This window comes from Anopheles cruzii, chromosome 3, assembly GCF_943734635.1.
Source record: "Anopheles cruzii chromosome 3, idAnoCruzAS_RS32_06, whole genome shotgun sequence".
Taxonomy (NCBI): domain Eukaryota; kingdom Metazoa; phylum Arthropoda; class Insecta; order Diptera; family Culicidae; genus Anopheles; species Anopheles cruzii.
The window spans coordinates 85,971,854-85,990,157 of record NC_069145.1 but is presented as its reverse complement, the minus strand read 5'-3'; the positions used below and the strand labels follow the sequence as shown (position 1 = coordinate 85,990,157).

At 49.4% G+C, this 18,304-nt stretch overlaps 4 protein-coding genes across 4 annotated transcripts in view; 1 reads left to right on the top strand and 3 right to left on the bottom strand.

Annotated features, from left to right (window-relative positions):
• Positions 1-3,683: 3,683 nt before the first annotated feature.
• On the bottom strand, positions 3,684-10,121 carry LOC128274282 (fatty acid synthase-like). The gene is made up of 5 exons (XM_053012422.1): positions 10,005-10,121; positions 9,616-9,932; positions 7,821-9,545; positions 5,483-7,741; positions 3,684-5,404 (listed from the first exon to the last, which is right to left on the bottom strand). The coding sequence occupies exons 1-5, from the start codon at positions 10,119-10,121 to the stop codon at positions 3,724-3,726; spliced, it is 6,099 nt and encodes a 2,032-aa protein (XP_052868382.1). The 3' UTR covers positions 3,684-3,723.
• Positions 10,122-11,167: 1,046 nt separating this feature from the next.
• On the top strand, positions 11,168-13,617 carry LOC128275008 (sodium- and chloride-dependent glycine transporter 2-like). The gene is made up of 7 exons (XM_053013376.1): positions 11,168-11,695; positions 11,778-12,235; positions 12,306-12,457; positions 12,532-12,660; positions 12,738-12,938; positions 13,007-13,174; positions 13,250-13,617. Exons 1-7 carry the CDS (start codon positions 11,184-11,186, stop codon positions 13,352-13,354), a joined length of 1,725 nt encoding a protein of 574 aa, XP_052869336.1. The 5' UTR covers positions 11,168-11,183; the 3' UTR covers positions 13,355-13,617.
• Positions 13,618-14,148: 531 nt separating this feature from the next.
• LOC128271215 (adult cuticle protein 1-like) lies at positions 14,149-14,603 on the bottom strand. Its single transcript, XM_053008657.1, has 2 exons — positions 14,578-14,603; positions 14,149-14,505 (listed from the first exon to the last, which is right to left on the bottom strand). Exons 1-2 carry the CDS (start codon positions 14,581-14,583, stop codon positions 14,149-14,151), a joined length of 363 nt encoding a protein of 120 aa, XP_052864617.1. The 5' UTR covers positions 14,584-14,603.
• A 1,950-nt stretch (positions 14,604-16,553) lies between these two features.
• LOC128271213 (uncharacterized) overlaps positions 16,554-18,304 on the bottom strand; it is a 13,855-nt gene continuing 12,104 nt past the window's right edge. Inside the window, exons 4-5 of the mRNA XM_053008656.1 lie at positions 17,818-18,267; positions 16,554-17,315 (exon numbers count right to left, since the gene is read on the bottom strand). Of these exons, the coding sequence (XP_052864616.1) occupies positions 16,554-17,315; positions 17,818-18,267 (1,212 nt within the window). The remainder of the gene's footprint in view (positions 17,316-17,817; positions 18,268-18,304) is intronic.

Sequence of the window (18,304 nt, the reverse complement as noted above, 5' to 3'; positions counted from 1 at the left end):
GCCACCGTGTAGTAGGGCATTCCATTGTCGTAGTTAAGCCAGTTCTTTTGATGCACCGGATCGATTTTAATGGAATCGATGCGAGTAGGAATTACCAACGATCTTGAATCTTCGGCTATTATTGCTACTTGCAGTATGCAGTCCAACAGGGCCGTCCAGTTCTGTTTCCACTCGATCTTCGCGCATCTACCATTGGTGGTAGACTCAATCACGGATTTGAATAAACCCCCATAGTGATATCCTCGAAGACGAAGCTCTTTGTAAAAATCTTTCGTCGGAAGAAGCTGTGATTCTGAATCGTTTCGCCGCGATGGTACGAGGCTTGGAGTATAGTTGTGGAGTTTCCGCACTATTCCTGTCACCACCAGGGCAGACCCTTCCATCACTTCAAAGTGCCCAGTAATGCTGTTGATTTCGATGAAAAGGGTAACTACTTGGTCGTTCTTAAGAGTAGTTGCGCGTAAAAATTCCACTTGACAAAACTCGATCGGAACCTCATCTTTTATCGTGCCACCCGCACTGGTGAAGGAGTCCCAAACAAGGTTCAGATACTCGGTAGCAGGAATTAGGATCCTTCCATCGATGCAGTGGCCAGCAATGTACTCTTGTTCTGCAAGTGTGACCATATACTTGAACGTCCTTTGGTCGGACATTTTTTTCGAAACAAAACTGCTTATATGCCAGTTGAAAGAATGATCCCAGCGAATCAACGGCGAGATCATGGGTGTTTCAACTGACACCGGGAAAGAAACCCGTGGATATAGGTCCAGCAAGTTACAGTTTCTACCGTTGAGAAATGCTCTGAAAACGAAACAAAACTGTTAAATGACACATTATACGTTCAGTAGCAGTTGCTCGCGAACTAGTTGCTTACCGTCCTATGGTGCTAAGGAAGCATTTCAAAACACTGTCCGTCGACTGAATCGACGGCAAAGGCTGCAGCACAACGGTGTCACTGTCGATCCTGTTGAACAACTCATTAAGGCCCTTTGGATCGTAAATTTTGAACGACAACTCCGCAGTTGAGTTGATCCAGTTGTTGGTGGGCTTTGCAAAGTTGAACGACTGCAAAATGGAGCTCAGTTTGGATTTTAGCGCATGGTCCGTGATGATTTCCCTGTAGTTGAATGTTTCCGGGTTGTTGAACGATGCCAGCAGTGCACCGTGAGCAAAAGCGACCCGGATGGCATCGGGAAGCGTTAAGACCCCATCAATGTATGCACAGGTAATTTGACCAACAGAGTACCCACCGTACAGATCAATCTTGAGGCCAAGCGACTTGAGGACATTGTAAATGCCAATCTGCAAAACCAGTGTCCAAACCACCCTGTGGAGGGTATTCACCTGACACTCTTTGTCGAAAATAGTGTCCAGTTCAAAACTTTCCAGTAAGTTGATACACTGCTTCAAGGAGGCTTTGAAAGTGGGGAACTTTTCAAACGATCGCAGAGTTGTTTTCCAATCGTAATCTAGCTGTCCGAAGATTAGAACCATTTTCGGGAATGATTTCTTGATCTTGGCGACATTCTTTTGAACGAGCTCAGCGGTACCATCGTTACGGCCCGTGTAGATAGCGTAGCCGCGAGTGTCCATTCTTGCCATCGCTTTTCTTTGGATGTTGTGAGTGAGTGCGTACAGTTCCGCATCGAAGTTTTGCCCAGCAAGGCTTTCGAGAAATGTATCCACCGCTTCCATCGTACGTCCGCTCCAAATGATCAGTCGCGGGAGGTCGTCTGAAGGATATCCACCATTGATTTTTTCCTTACTTCCTGTGTGTAACAACACGTGCGCGTTGGCACCACCAAACCCGAACGAATTCACTGCCACCAGTGGGCCCTCGAGCGGTGTCGGTTGGTCAACCACTTTGAGCTTTCCGTTGAGCAGCGCCGGGACATCCGTCCGGGGCTCGGTGTAGTTAATGTTCGGCGGAATGAGCTTGTTCTGCATTGCGATGATGCACTTGGTGATGGAACAGATGCCAGCGGCTGCTTCCGAGTGGCCGATATTCGATTTAACCGAACCCACCAGCAGCGGTTCCGTGCGGCCCGGACAAAACACCTTCTCGATGGCGTCACACTCTTCCGGATCGCCGACGATCGTCCCGGTGCTGTGGGCCTCGACATAGCAGATGTCCTTGGGATCGTAGGGCACTTCGGAGTACAGCTCATCCAGCAGCTGCTTTTGGATTTTGTTCGACGGGAAGGTGATTCCCTCGAGCTTGTACCCGTCGCAGTTGGTTTTCGTGTTGACAACGTGTGCGTAAATGCGCTTGGCATCCTTTGCCTTCTGCAGCAGAATAACGGCATTGGCTTCGGAGCGCGAATAGCCTGACGCATTTTTATCGAACGGCCGACAGTATCCATCCGCAGCCAGAACTCCCAGGAGTGCAAACTGCAGCGTGATGTACGGATGGAGAGTAAGATTGGTACCAGCCACAAAGGCAGAATCGCACTGTCCCTGACGAATAGCTTTGCAGGCCCAGTCGAGTGCGTACAGTGAACTACTGCAGGCCGTGTCAACTGCCATGGTGGGACCCTTTAAGTCAAGAGCGTGGGCAATCTTAAGGGCAAGCATGCTTCTTGAATAGCTGGAACGATTCGGTAAATCACACCCATTACTGGCAGCACTTACAACGTTTAGCACGTGTCTTTAAACGAAACACTCATTTACCCAGGCATCACGTTCTTGTAGTTCGTTTGCACCTTCTTGTACGTCCAGTAAGTTTCTGTCTCCACCATGGACACTCCGACAAACACACCCGTGTTGGTGCCGCGCAAATCGTCCAAGTGAAGTCCGGCGTCCATTACCGCTTCGTGACAGTGCTCTAGAAGCATCCGCTGCTGAGGATCCATCGTGTGCGACTCCTTGAAGCTGTAGCCAAAGTAATCGGCATCAAACTTTTCCAGATTGTTCAGTTTACCGAGCCTTTTCGGGATGTCCGGGTGAGTATGACGCCAGCGATCCTCCTTGTCGTCCACGAGATCGACCTATAGTCGTTGCACAATCATGATTTCTTTTACTTTGTTAACTTTGAGTGTACGGCTGACCATTTTTATTACCTTGTTGTAGAGGTTTTGCGCAAACAGTTGCACATTGTTCGACCGCGGATACCGTCCCGATAATCCCGATAGAACGATCGATTTTTCCGATTCGATCGGAGCAACTGGAAGCAAATTAGTCTTCATTGCTTTGGTAGGTGAACTTGAATGATCGTCGGCAATTGATCGAAAGTAATTTATATGTTTCCTTCCTTGAAGCAGGCAATTTGCAATCGCATAATTAGCGGCCGTAAATTTGCATGCCTTGACGACACGTTAGCGACTCACGTAAGACTAGCGAGTTTGGCACTCGAGTGGTGGGGTGTAAACAGTTTTCGAAAAAGGTTAATGCGATTCACACTCTTTGGAAGGCTCGTGATGAGTATTGACCATTTGGCTGTGTGAAACCGTGCGATGCCGTTAGGTTGCAATTTGCATCAGACGAATACGTTGGCTGTTACGAGCATGGACTAATGAGTTCTACGGAAACCAGAAAATAATTTGACTTATCAAACCGACAGAGGGATTGTGCGTGGTAGATACAAAAAATTACTAAATTTGTGTGGATTTACGAAGGCAGAAAAATGGTGTTGGTGTTGGTTTTCTGCTTTATTGCTCACTAATTTAACGATACATAAATACGCAAAGTGTAATAAGTGGACCCGTATGTCCCCGCAGGAACCTTTTATAGGGTGTCCTTGTTGATGATCTCGATCAATTCTGCGTTCGAAAGCATCGTTTGATGAGTGCCATCGATGATCTTCACAATAAGCGATGCAGTGGTGAATCCACTCAAACCGTAGTCTTCTTCGATATCGTTGATCATGCCGGAACGAACTAAAACCATTTGAGAAACCAACTTTTGCTTCGTCTCGGTGCTCATATTCATCGCTGCTTTCAACCTGAAGAACAAGACACGCATCATCTTCCGGATGTAGTCTGGTGAGAAAGGATTTTCGTCGGTGCGGAGCTCTAGCATTTTGCTAACACGACCCTCGTACGAAGATTCACTCATGATTTGCTTCATCGTATCGGATGAAACTGCTGGTAAAGCAAACGACAGCACAAGACTCAGTATATCTGCCTGCAGATGTTCATCGTCCGCCCCGGTAATATGGTGGCTGGCGAAGCGTTGAAGATATAGCGGAGAGCCATCGATCATCATTAGCTTGCCGTGCAGTGAATGCGCCTCCAGGCGTTTTACGATTTCCAGGGCCAACAGAGACCCAAACGAGTATCCAATGACCAGAAATTGTTTGCATTTCGCGAAGACTGCTTCAAACATTTCTTCAAATACGGAGTCAACGATGCCGGGAATGGTTTGTTCATCGGTGGCCTTGGCGAATGATTGCAATATGAAGGTAGGAGCATTGATCTCGGAGGCAATTTTCGTCCAAGCTGGGCTGCAAACGGATTCGATGCCTGGAATGATTAGAACGGCCAGATCATACTCAAGATCGGTCGATCGAGACGGTAAACGGAGAACCGTGTGATGGCTAGCTGTTTCGTCACCGAAACTAGCCAGCAAGTCCTCGAGCTGCAACTGTTTGGCAACGGACTCTTGAGCTTCGTTCTCTGCCTTGGAGTCGGCTAGTTTCTGCAACTTGGAGAATGTCAGCGTGCGCAAATCCTGAGGAGTCAAAATGATGTCAAAGTCGCGTTCCAAGACCTGTCGAATCTCGACAGCCATCAGCGAGTCCATGCCGATGTCGGCCAGGGTGCTTTCAACGGAAACGGACTTCATGTCGCGAATATTCATAATATTCATAACAGCTTCAACAATGTTCTTTGCCCCACCGCTGGAGCTGCGCTTCTCGGCCACCACCATGCTGGCCACGATGGGTTCGCTCGACGAGAGAAGTTGATCGAGCACCTGTATGCAGGAGGAGAGTCTCTGCTGAAGGGTTCCACCAATCTCCATATCGATTTTGTCCTCCTGCATGTCGGCCACAATGCCGACCTCACCGATTGCGCCCCATTGGATAGCTTTTCCAGGTAGCCCATCAGCGACCCGACGTTCGATGATGCGTTCCATAATGGAGTTAGCCATACCGTAGTTAGATTGGCCAGCGTTGCCCCGGCCGCACGAAACGCTAGAGAAAACGACAAAGTGCTTGAGCATTGGGCACAGCTCTCGACTGACGACGTCAAGATGCTGCGTAGCATTCGCCTTGGGAGCAAGACACTCTGCAAATTTGTCCACCGATTGGTTCTCGATAATGGCGTCCCTGAGCTGAACGGCCAGGTTGAAGATTCCAGCGATAGGTCCCAAGTCGATTGCCTGGTGCAGCAACCGACGACATCCTTGTTCGGTAGCAATGTCTTCGGTCGAAATGTGCACATTCACGCCATAAGTCTTCCAGGTACTGTGTTGTAAGAATAGAATACTTGTGCAGGATTTCTGGACAACTATTGATGGGGAAACAGTTTGAAAAAGGACTTACTTTATGCGATATTGCTGGTAAGGTTTCGTCACTCCTCTGCTTGAACTGAGCAACAGTTTCCGGCATCCTCGAATGATTAACCAATCAGCCAACTCCAGTCCAAAGCCACCAAGGCCTCCAGCAATAACGATGCTTTGTTCCGGGTGACAGTAGATCCGCGGAAGGTATGATATCGGAACGGAAGTGAGATCGTTCTCGTTGTCACGAATCTTGAGCACCACTTTCCCTATGTGCTTAGCGGTAGCCAAGAAACGGAACGCTTGTTCGATCTCATGTGCTTGGAAGATGGTCGTGGGCAGAGGCTGAATGATTCCCCGTTTCATGTCATTCATTATGAGCTTTTGTAAGTGCTTCATCAGCTCTCGCTTTTCTCTAAACATCAGATCAACCAACACCGCCGAGAAGGAGAGTCCCTTCTGGAAGAGCGACATCGCCAGCTTGGAGTCCTTCATCATGTCGTACTTTCCAATTTCCAGAAAGTGTCCACCTTTGGCCAGACAGCGTACCGATGCCTGAAGCTTTTCCTCGGAGAGAGAGTTTAGCACGAAGTCAACGCCACGACCGTTGGTGCGTAGTTTGATGAGATTTTCGAAGGTAATGTCCCGCGAGTTGCCGATGTTGTCTGGATTTAAGGCTGGGAAGTAACTCAACAAAAACTCCCGTTTTTCTTTTGTGCTCACAGTGGTGAACACGTCCAGGCCGTATGCTAAGCACACACGAATGGCAGCTATTCCAATGCCTCCGGTTCCAGCGTGGATGAGAATGGAGTTTCCTTTCCGGATTTGTGAGCAGATCTGCTTTAGTTCCAGCAACCAGGAAATCGTTGGATCTTCGGTAGAAACTTTGATAACGTGTGCATCGGCAGACGTACTCATCGTGGACTTTTTCTGTTGGAATAGCATGAATATTTCATTTTCCAGGGGCAGAGTGTTTACAAGCTGCAGCCGACGATGCCCTTCCTTGATGCTGTTTCCAAGAGTTTCACGCAGAAGAATGAAACCCTGTTCCGAAAGACAGTTGATGGCATCCGATATGAATTCGTCATCCGCAAAGAGATTTTCGCAAATCAGTAGCAGCACATTTCGTTGCTTCATGAGCTTGTCCTCTGAGATGGTGACGTTCGGTATCGGCTCAGGTTTCGTGCCGGAGAGAAGAGTAAGATATGCCTTTACCAAAGGAAGATCTCCTATGGCATCTCCGAAAAGTGAAAGTATCGGCGATCGTGTTGGTGAGTGCACCTCCGTGACCGTAAAGAGCAGTGTGGGCTGATTTTCGAGAATAGTTTGGATGATTACAGATGCTGCATCGGCTGGTTGAAGAGTATGCTGAGGATAAAATGGAGCAAACTTGTAGCTCTCAAGAACTGGCACTCCGGGCGGAAGACGACGAGAGATGGTGCTTGCATTGAGTCCCCGTATCTCGATTGCACCACATTGCAACAGATTCAGCTCGGGGTCAAATGTTACAGCATACGTGGGCACAGCATTGTCACTAGTTTGATCGGCAGCCTTTTGTTGTATAGGGTCGATTTTGATGGAATCGATACGGGTGGGAATTACCAACGATCGGGAGTCCACTGCAATGATGGCCACTTGAAGTATACAATCCAACAGGGCGGTCCAGTTTTGTTTCCATTCGATCCTTGCCCGAGAACCATCTTGGGCGGCTTCGACGACGGACTTGAATAAACCCCCATAGTGATATCCTCGAAGGCGAAGCTCCTTGTAGAAATCTTTTGTTGGCAAAACAATTGCGTTGGTATTAGTCTTTTGCGCCTTTGATGGAGTGTGGTTCTTAAGAGGCTGAATGCGTCCCGTTACCACCAGTGCGGAACCTTCGCGTACTTCAAAGTTTCCCGTAACATCGTTCAAATCTACCGTCAACAATACTTGCTGATCTCCAGTAAGAGTAGTTGCACGTAGAAACTCGACTTCAGAGAATTCAACAGGCATCTCTTCCGGGATGATTCCCATATTGGCTGAAAATGAGTCCCATACATAAAACAGGTATCCGGTAGCAGGTATGAGAATTCGTCCATCGATACAGTGGCCAGCGATGAAGTCTTGTTCGGCCAGTGAAACGGTATATTCGGAAGTTGCCTGATCAACCATTCGCGTCATTCGGAAGTTGGGAACATGCCAGTCATCGCTGTGATTCCACCGAAGTCGTGAAGAAATCATTGATGTACCCTGCGAAACCGGGAACTGAACCGATGGGTAGAGATTGAGTAGATTCATCTCATATCCTTTTAGAAACACCCTGAAAAGTTTGTTGACGGAACATGACGCAATCAAATTTTGTGAAATAGTTTTGAACCTTTTTCTGGAATCATACTTACTCGCCAAGGGCGAACAGGAAGCGGCCGAAACTGTCTTGTAAGTTTGAGGTCAAGCCTTTCAGCGGCTCCAAAATGGCAACATCGGCGCCAAGAGATTCATATAAAGCTGCTTTCAAGCTGGGGTTATACATTTCGAAGGACTGCAGTTGACAAGGATTGAACCATTTGGTCGAAGCGCTGTGGAGACGAAGCGGTTTCAGCACTTTCGCTAGCTTAGCACTCAACATCCTGTTTGACGAAACATTCTCAAGACTTAGGGTTTCGTCACTCCGATGTGCTTTGATCAGATATCCTTGCGCATAGGCTACGCGCAGAGCATCGTGAAGTGAGAGAGCCCCGCTCAGATAAGCACATGTGATCTGTCCTACCGAGTAACCAGCATATTGGTCCACAATCAAGTCCATGCAGTGCAGCATCCGGTACACTCCCACTTGGACGATGAACGTCCACAGGATTTGCTGCACGGGGTCGTCTTGCTGCTTCGTTTCATCGAACGCATCGAAACCACACTCTCTGATGGCCTGCAAACACTCCGCGACACAGATCGCGTACTGTGGGATTTTGTCGAACGATTCACCGTACGTTTGCCAGCTGCCCGTGATTTCACCAAACACCAGCATCAGGGGAAGTTGTACGTGCTTCTTCGAAATGGTGACCGTGGTGCCTTTGTGAAGGAGCCCTGCCGTGCCATCGGGACCACCATTCAGCATGGCGTAACCCCTGGAGTTCATGTTTGGAATCTGCTTTCGTTGAATGTTGTGGGTCAATGCGAAGAACTCAGCATCGAAGCGTTGCCCAACAAGCCCTTCCAGAAACAGATCTACCGCCGCGTCCGTTCGTCCGGTCCAAAGCACTATCCGAGGCAACCCATCCGAAGGACATCCTCCATCAATCTTCTCTTTTGGATAGTTGTGCAACAGTGCGTGCGCGTTGGCACCACCGAAGCCGAACGAATTCACTGCCACCAGCGGGCCCTCGAGAGGTGTCGGTTGGTCAACCACTTTGAGCTTCCCGTTGAGCAGCGACGGGACATCCGTCCGGGGCTCGGTGTAGTTAATGTTCGGCGGAATGAGCTTGTTCTGCATTGCGATGACGCACTTGGTGATGGAACAGATGCCAGCGGCAGCTTCCGAGTGTCCGATGTTCGATTTAACCGAACCCACCAGCAGCGGTTCCGTGCGGCCCGGACAAAACACCTTCTCGATGGCGTCGCACTCTTCCGGATCGCCGACGATCGTTCCGGTGCTGTGGGCCTCGACATAACAGATGTCCTTGGGATCGTACGGCACCTCGGAGTACAGCTCATCCAGCAGCTGCTTTTGGATTTTGTTCGACGGGAAGGTGATTCCCTCGAGCTTGTATCCGTCGCAGTTGGTTTTCGTGTTGACAACGTGCGCGTAAATGCGTTTGGCATCCTTTGCCTTCTGCAGCAGAATAACGGCATTGGCTTCGGAGCGCGAATAGCCTGACGCATTTTTATCGAACGGCCGACAGTATCCATCCGCAGCCAGAACTCCCAGGAGTGCAAACTGTAGCGTGATGTACGGATGGAGAGTAAGATTGGTACCGGCTACGATGGCGCCATCACATTGGCCACTTCTAATGGCTTTGCAAGCCCAATCGAGAGCGTACATCGAGCTACTACAGGCGGTATCAACCGCCATCGTAGGCCCTTTTAAATCGAGGACACGCGCGATTTTCGTAGCGTACATGCTTCTCGCAAACCTGCAGCAATGGATAACGTGAAACGCGTTAAATCAAACCACTTACCAAACGATGCTGTTCGATTAGTTACCCCAAGATGGACTTGTTGAAAGGTGATTTGGATTTCTTGTACGTCCAATAGATTTCAGTTTCAGCAATTGATACTCCAATGAACACGCCGGTGCGGGAACCCCGGATGTCGGCTGGGTTGAGACCAGCATCCAGCACCGCCTCGTAACAGTGCTCCAGCAGCAGACGCTGCTGAGGATCCATCGAATGCGTTTCCTTGAAACCACTGTCGAAGAACTCCGCGTCAAACTTGCCGAGGTTGTTCAACTTTCCGAGCCGCTTGGGAATGCCCGCGTACAGATGTCTCCATCGGTCTTCCTTGTCATCCACCAAATCAACCTAACAAAAGCGGAACGGTAACGGAGGTTTCGTCCTGTTTGCTTCACTGTTATGCAGGAGGCTGTTGCTCACCTTGTTGTACAGATTGTCAGCAAAGTGACTGACGCTATCCGACCGCGGGTACTTGCCGGCGATACCGGTGATCACGATTGACTCATCCGAGGTGATCGGAGTGGTGCTCGCAGACATGGTTGATAGCGCTTAGGACAGAAAATGCTCCGAGAGAGAAAGCTGTGAACGACAGTGGTTGTCACACTGATGTACCGTCTGGAGCTCCCGCTTGGGTTTTATAATCCGTGCAAACGAAGTTCACCAAATAGGGCCGATAATTGTGCAAATTTTGCGTTTTAATATTCCATATTTAGCAGCATTGGCGATTACCAGTCTATTAGTAAATACAGGTCAACGGGCACCGCCGTTCGCCGAAGGGTGCGTTTGTTGAACCTTGGGATGAGCGATATTGACATAGATGTGCCGAGGACAAACGTCCTGATTCGGCCTCAGAACTGGAACGAGTCGATCCAGTAGAGAGAGGCCATTTTGTAAACGGCAAACACTTCCCTGTCTTAGAACTAGATTTTAGTATATCGTTGTTCAAAAACAAATGGCTATTAATATCGTGTTCGCTTCTGTTCTGCCAGCTTGGTGTATCATCGCCGTTACCCTTGAAAGTCGTAACGAATGCTAATGGCCAGGTCAGCGTAGGGGTGTAGTGAATTAATTGCGCGACAGACGGTACGTCGGCATCAACGATGGGTATATATAATGAGCTCCTCGAGTTGCGCGCGACGCCTTGGCCGTGGCTACCGGCGGACCTGACGTTTAGTACGCGGAAAATTACCATGGGAAACGTTCCACGGGAACGTTGCCGACGCTGGCCACTGGTGAAATACGATCTTCGAGAAAGTCAAACTCCCGAATCTGAGTTCAGTGGCGAGTGGGAAGTTGAAAGTTCCAAGTGCCAGTTAAGGTTACGGATTGAAAACCCGCCAGGCTTAGATAATCAGCAGCAATAATGGGGAAGACTCAACCCCCAGATTGTAGCGGTTTGAGCCAACAGCCGGCAGCTGTTGTTAGGTGTGGATATGAAGACGTGTGAAGAAGATACTTGGCTCAATTGAAGCTGATCATCGCTGATTGAGATGCGCATGAGATGTAAGTATAGTGTCCGCGGTGATTCGCGTCCAGTCGTTCAGCGGTGGTTCTTAAGCGGAGTGTGATGTAGGTGCAGGGCCTTACGCCAAGTGTACGATGGCGAAAGATAGATCATCACGTGGCCACTGGGCGTCCAAAACCGAGTTCATCCTGTCGTGCATGGGGTACGCAATCGGTTTGGGCAATGTTTGGCGTTTCCCGTACCTCTGCTATCGGAACGGTGGTGGAGCATTTCTGGTGCCGTATCTGCTGATGCTGGCGCTGTGCGGTGTTCCGCTGTTCTTTCTCGAAGTGTGCCTCGGACAGTTCAGTGGTACGGGGTGTGTCACGGTGTTCAAAATCGCACCCCTGCTAAAGGGTTCAGGCATCGCGATCATAGTGATCAACTTCATCTGCACCGCCTACTACAATGTCATCATTTCGTACCCCATTCTGTTTCTCTGGAAGTCACTGCGGACGAGCTTGCCGTGGGAAACCTGCCAGAACGCCTGGAACACGGATCGTTGTGTGGAGCTGCGCGATGGCGGACGACATGTCGAAGCGTTCGTTAACAATAGCATCCTGCCGCCATCGGAACGATACCGCACACCGGCGGATGAGTTTTTCCAGTAAGACCCGCACGTTGCGGTCCCGTAATCTGAGTTACTGAATGTCATCCCTACTATTCCTTCGCAACCATCTGGGCTGTAGCAACGAAATACTTCAGATCTCCCAGGGCATAGACGATCCCGGTGGCATCGTGTGGCCACTGTTCGTTTGTAACGTCATCGCGTGGGTCGTCATTTTTTGCTGCATCGCCAAAGGTGTCGAGTCGGTCGGGAAGGTGGTGTACTTCACCGCGACGTTTCCGTTCGTCATCTTGGCGGTGCTGCTCGTCCGGGGCGTAACCCTGCCCGGTGCGGTCGATGGCATCAAGTTCTACATCATGCCGCAGTGGAGCCAGCTGCTAAACCTGAAGGTATGGGCAGACGCGGCCATACAGATTTTTTTCTCGCTCGGCCCCGGCTGGGGTGGCATCGTGAACATGGCCAGCTACAACCAGTTCAAGAACAACACCAAGCTCGACTCGATACTGATCCCGATCGTCAACTGTGCCACCAGCGTGCTGGCCGGCTTTGTGGTGTTTTCCGTGCTGGGATACTTTTCGTGTAAGTTTCGTGCATTCCGCCGCGGCCGCGGTTCGCTTCCGGCCCAGGGCTAATGGTCAATTTGTTAAAGATCAAACCGGTCTGCCTGTGGCAACGGCCGCTACCGGTGGTCCGGGGCTGGCTTTTATCACGTACCCGGAGGCGATCAGCATGCTGCCGCTGTCCCCGCTGTGGGCCGCCTTGTTCTTCAGCATGCTGTTTCTCCTGGGAGTGGACAGTATGGTAAGTGAAGCGCATCGCATGCAACAATGTACCGCTGCCCAAAGTAGTAAGCCCGACCCGTTGCGCCGCTCTAGTTTGTACAGATCGAAGCCATCATATCATCCGTCCTGGATGTCTTCCCTTCGTTGAGACAAACGAAACTATCTATAACCGCCGGGACATGCTTCCTGCTGTTTCTGCTGTCCGTGTCCTGCGTCACCCGGGTAAGTGATTCGCACCCTGGCGTTTACCATTAAAACGAGCTCCGTTTTACGTTACTTTATTTTATTTTTATTGCCAGGGAGGAATGTACCTGATACAGCTGTTGGATTGGTACTCGGCGTCGATTTCAGTAATACTGGTCTGCATTGTGGAAGTCATTGCCGTGGGGTGGATCTACGGGTGCCACCATTTCGTGCGCGATATTCAGTTTATGATTGACCGAAAGGTCGAACGGTTCTGGGTGTTATCGTGGAAGTATGTAACACCGGTTGTGCTGATTGTAAGTAGAAAATATACGACACAGGGGGCGTAATTTAATCTGTTTTTGGGTTTCTATTTTTTGTGAAGTTTATCTTTTTCACCACAATCGCTTACAACACGGAGGTATCGTACAACGGTCTGGCTTACCCTCGTTGGGCAATTGGCGTCGGATGGGCCAGTTGTTTCGCGTCAATGCTTTGCATACCAGGGTTTATGCTGTATCGATTGAGTCGTTCCAAAGGACCGTTGATGAAGGTAAGACTGAATGTGGCTCACAAGTAGTAACTCTTGTTGGGAGTATTTACATGGATTTTTTTCTTATCTATCTAGCGTTTGAAGGACCAACTGCAGGCACAAGATTGGGGTCCAGCTGATGCTGAGCAGCGTGAACTGTGGACGGCGTTCGTGTTGCAAGTAAAGAAACAGGATAATTGAACTCAATAAATTGATCTCCTGCTCGCAACAAACTATAGCTGGAGCAGCGTTCGTACGTTGAATAGGTTTCGTATTGTTGGAAGCATTACTCTTAATGCTTGAGACGCTGGTCTAACCAAGAAAACCGCTGCCGAACGAACGGCTTTGTAAACGTGCGAGTGTGAGACGTGCGGAACGTGCGATACATTCTCCGGTCGGTGGTGAGCTGCTCGATGGCTGTGCAAAAATGGCATGGGACTTCCGTAAACTTGCGTTAGAAATACGAAAGCAAGAATTATTGGCAGAATCTAGAAACAGAAAACGTGCCAAGGAAAGGTTCAATTAGTTGTCCGCGTTCTTCGAAATTGATGTGCTGGTACTTACTTTCATTTCGATGGTACTTTTGCTGAGAAAATCGTGGACGCATCGGAAATGAGGCATGGCTTAGCTTCAGCTTGGGAATTTATATCAATTGTTAAAGCTGGGAGGAACTGGTTTTCCGTTGTAGGAGCCGGCCTAATGCCCGCTCTTTGTTGTGATATCTGATCTTGTCAGGTAAGGGCATTGGTTTGCATTAAGTGGCACCCCCGTGAAGTTGTCTTCCGATTCCAGACAGAGGTACTTGCAACTAATTTTTCCACTTTGGAATTATCAGTTGCAAGTTATCTCAGCTTAGTTTATTTCTTTCTCGAAGTAAATGCGTTGAAACAATGCGCATTGAGTGCCCGAAATGTGAAATTTTATTTCGCTCATGGTTGCCAACCGAAATCTGTTGAAGTCTTTTCAGAAGATGGCCGAACATCTGTTATTGGACTTTAGGCCGTACCTGGTGCAGCGTCCAGGTTGAGCTGCTGCTGGGAGAAAGCGTGACCCGGTAGGGGTGCCTCGTGGATTGCACCTCGATTGGCGGCCAGATAGCGAGCTTCCTTCTGGTAGAATAGAGCCGGTGCGCTGTACGCCAGCGGAGCGCCGTAGTAGTACGGGGCAGCATAGGCCAGCGGTGCATGAGCATAGGTCAGTGCCTGAGGAGCGACAATGAGCTTCGGCTCGGCGTTATTCTGCACAATGGTCGTGTGCGGAGCGGCCAAGGCTAACGGAGCACCGTAGTACAACGGGGCCAGTCCAGCTTCGGCGATCACTGCCAGCGCCATCATGACTACAGCTGCGATGCACTGAAAAAGAAATGTTGGATAAATAAAATAGAAATTGCTGCTGAACAATTTGATGATTATTTGTAGCCCTACCTTCATGATTGCGTCAAGGAATCGATTAGACGGTTATCGAAAGCGAACGTTCGAATGAAGACTTCGAGGAGGTCTGTTGCAAAAGCAATCCTTGCTCTCGTCTTTTATACTCTCGCATGGTCCACGGATCAGAAAAGGCAATTCTTTCGCTGACAACATATTGTTGAACATCAGATAAGTCGTCTCCGGAGAGGGAACACCAATGACGATGCAGTGTAATTGCTGCGCTGTATGTCGGAAAATAAAAATATCCTGATCAGAAAAATACTCGTTTTCTTCAAGCGTGCTCCAATGCAAGAGGTGGAACAAGAAGATCGGTTATACTCAATCTTACCAAGCAAGTGTTGCGCTGGTCACTGCACTCCGCACCGGCTTTTGCGCCGGCACCGTAAAGAAACTGGTTAAAGGTTTTTTTACTCGTTCAATATCTTTAAATTCTCTTTTTCAAGTGCGTCATAAAATAGGCGGACTAGATTAAACGATGCACGCTTGCGTGTAGCGTTTTCAGTCGGCTTAAAATGAAGCCTTTTCCGTAAGCGAATCGCAGAATTTTTAAACAAACTTTATCCAACCTTCTTCTGCAACGTTTATCATGCTTTCAGTGGTCATCAAGGTATTTTCAATCGATTGTATTGATTTCCGTGCAACATTCTTAAGCGTCCGGTTTGTGTTTAATATTTTTCTTGGTTCAGTGTTTCGTAGCTGTGTTCTTGGTGGCCCTGGCCGTGGTCTCGAGAACTGACGTATTGACCGATCGTGCGGATGGATTCCTATCACCACGCCTGCCCCCTGGTGTACAACGCATCAGCTGAACAACCAGAATAAAGCTCACCATCTAGCCGCCTATCTCGGAGCAATACACGAGACGCCTCTGCCAGGACACGTTTTCAACAGCTGAACCTGGACGATTTGGTTCGGTCTAAAGTCCAATAACATATAACAGAATCGACTTCATAAGGTATTTACAGGCAAACATGCGCTGAATAAAATAACTTTGTCATTTTCACCTTTCGTGTACCGCATTCCTTTTGTTTCATTGCATTTCCGGAATCCGCTATTCGGTGCGGCTTCATTAAAAGCAAACCAGTGCTCTTACGATCAGATATGACAACAAAGAGCGTGCCTCATTATGCATACCGTGAAATAGAAAACCAGTTCCTCAAAATTTCAACGGTGGAAATGATATAAATTCCCAAGCGGAAACTAAGTCAAGTATCATTTCCGTTCCGTCTACGGTCTTGGAGCAACAGCATCTCCGCAATGAAAGTAAGTATCAGTACAACGAACCCGGCACTGGGTGAACACCAAATTGAAGCTTTCCTCGGGACGCTTTCTTGTCTTCTAGATTCTTCTGGCAGTAGTTCTCGCTTTCGGATTGATAGCGGCAGTTTGCGCGAATCCCAGTCCATTTTTCCATCACCATTTGAGGGCTCACCATCATCATTGGCCTGGGACCGTCCGGCAGTATGTTTATGTTCCCTACGTTCATCATGTTCACAATGTTGTCCATCCGGTGCATGTAGCACCCGTGGTGGTGCCCGCCGTGGTAGGGCACCATCCGGTCACGGTTCAATCTGGAGGCTCGGTAAATGTAGCGGCAAATCCGGGCTCGGTTCATGTTACGAAAACCTCACCGGTTGTGGTTTCGGTGTAAGCAACCTTGAACCGGGTGCGCCTGAAGTCGTCGATGGATTTTATTTGGAAAAATAAATGGAAATTCTTCAGTTGCAAATATTTTAAAAGTTATGCTTTCCACTCAAATTAAAGAAGTTGCTGCTTTCGGTTTTATTCATTTAACGTTCAATGTGACTGATCTGATCAGTGTCTGTGAGCCATTTTGTGAGCTTTCGTACTTGAAGGCAATGTTACACATGTTTTCTTCGAGGTCGATTTGTTGGTTTCGCTCGGGAAGCTAACGACGCACCGCGTATAATCAGTGCAGTTATTACCACCGAGTTGACGTGTCGTGACGAGTCTTAGTGAGTTCCTGGCGCCGGTTCCACGTTCAGAGACTGCTGGTTGATGGTGTGTCCAGCGAGGGGAGCCTCATGAACGGCACCTCGGTTGGCGGCCACATACCGGGCTTCCTGTTGGGCAACGACGGCCACAGCGGGCTGGGACACAACGGTTTCGACAGAGGCCACCGGAGCGACCGGAGAAGCTTCAACGACATCCGAATCCGAGGCGTAGACAGTCGGGGCCGAGTACGCCACCGGGGCAGAGTAGGCAACGGCCGGGGCAGTGTAAGAGACGGCCGGTGGGACGTAGGATACGGCCGGGGCCGAGTAGCTGACGGCCGGGGCCGAGTAGCTGACGGCCGGGGCAGAGTAGCTGACGGCCTGGGCGATGTATTTCGGGGCGACGTTCTGCTGAACGACAGTCTTTTCGGGAACGGAGTAGGCGCTTACAACAGGAGCCGATGAGTAACGGACAATGGGGTTGACATATTTGGGCGCAACGTGTTGCTGGACGACGTGCGTTTCTGGCACTGAGTAAGCAGTGACCGTTGGCGCAGCGTAGGCGACGGCCGGTGCCGAAATGTACTTCTGCTGAACGAAGGTCGCTTCGGGGGCGGAGTAAGCCGTAACTGCTGGGGCAGAATAGGTAACGGCTCCCGAGACGTATTTCGGAGCCACATTCTGCTGTACGTACGTCGTTCCGGGAGCTGAGTAGACCAGCGGAACCACGGCGGAATCCACGGCGACGGCCAGAGCCATGATGACTACAGCTGCGATGCACTGCGATTGGGGTGGGCATAGAAAGGTTAAAGAGGGATGAACAAATGTGTCCTGTCGTGACACAACTTACCTTCATGATTTCTGGATTTGTACGCGGAGCAAGTGTCCTTCCTAACCAACGATCGATTGATTTCTGATCCGTTGTCAGATGCTGTGCCGCTTTTATACGTTCCCGCCGAATTCAACGCGGTCTATCCGAAGGTCTCTCTCCAAAACTGGATCATACCATAAAGAAAAAGGTTAATTGTGGTTTCTCAAAAAATCATTTTTTATTAGACGATTTTCGGGGTGGGCTTAAACCGGGAAGGCGAAGCGCGATTGAAGCGGACGAGAGAATAGAAAGAACGCGACGAAGCAACACATATCGATAGGCAGAAGGTAATCCCGTAATGACTGGAGAAACAACAACGAAAGCGAACGCAAACACGCGGTCGAGCGCAAGATCGAATGACATTTGCAAAATTGTTTGGGGATATGAGGAAATATACTTGTTGTATCATACACCGTAACCGCCATAGTTCCATAGTCCTCCATCGACGACTTTGGTGGACACAACAGGAGCGACGAGCTTGTTGTATCCCAGGCCATAGCTGCTTCCGACAACGTTGGTAGCAAGGACCGGTGCAACGAGCTTATTGTACCCCAGACCGTAGCTGCTTCCGACGACAAACTTGTTGTATCCCAGACCGTAGCTGTTATCGACGACTTTGGTTGGCAGGACTGGAGCTACCGACTGATACGAGACTAGGTTCTTGGTCAGTGGGTATCCGCCATACCACGATGGATAGGAGTATTTATCCACGACGGAAGGTAGACCGTACGAGTTGCCGACGACCACTTTCGATACCGGCCATCCAGATGCATAGTTAGGGTACGACAGGACATCATCGTACGGCAAATATGATGCCTCGCAGGCAACGGCAAAGACAAGGGCCACGATTGCGACGAAAACCTGTAAAATGGTGAAAAGATTGTCAGATAATACTTTG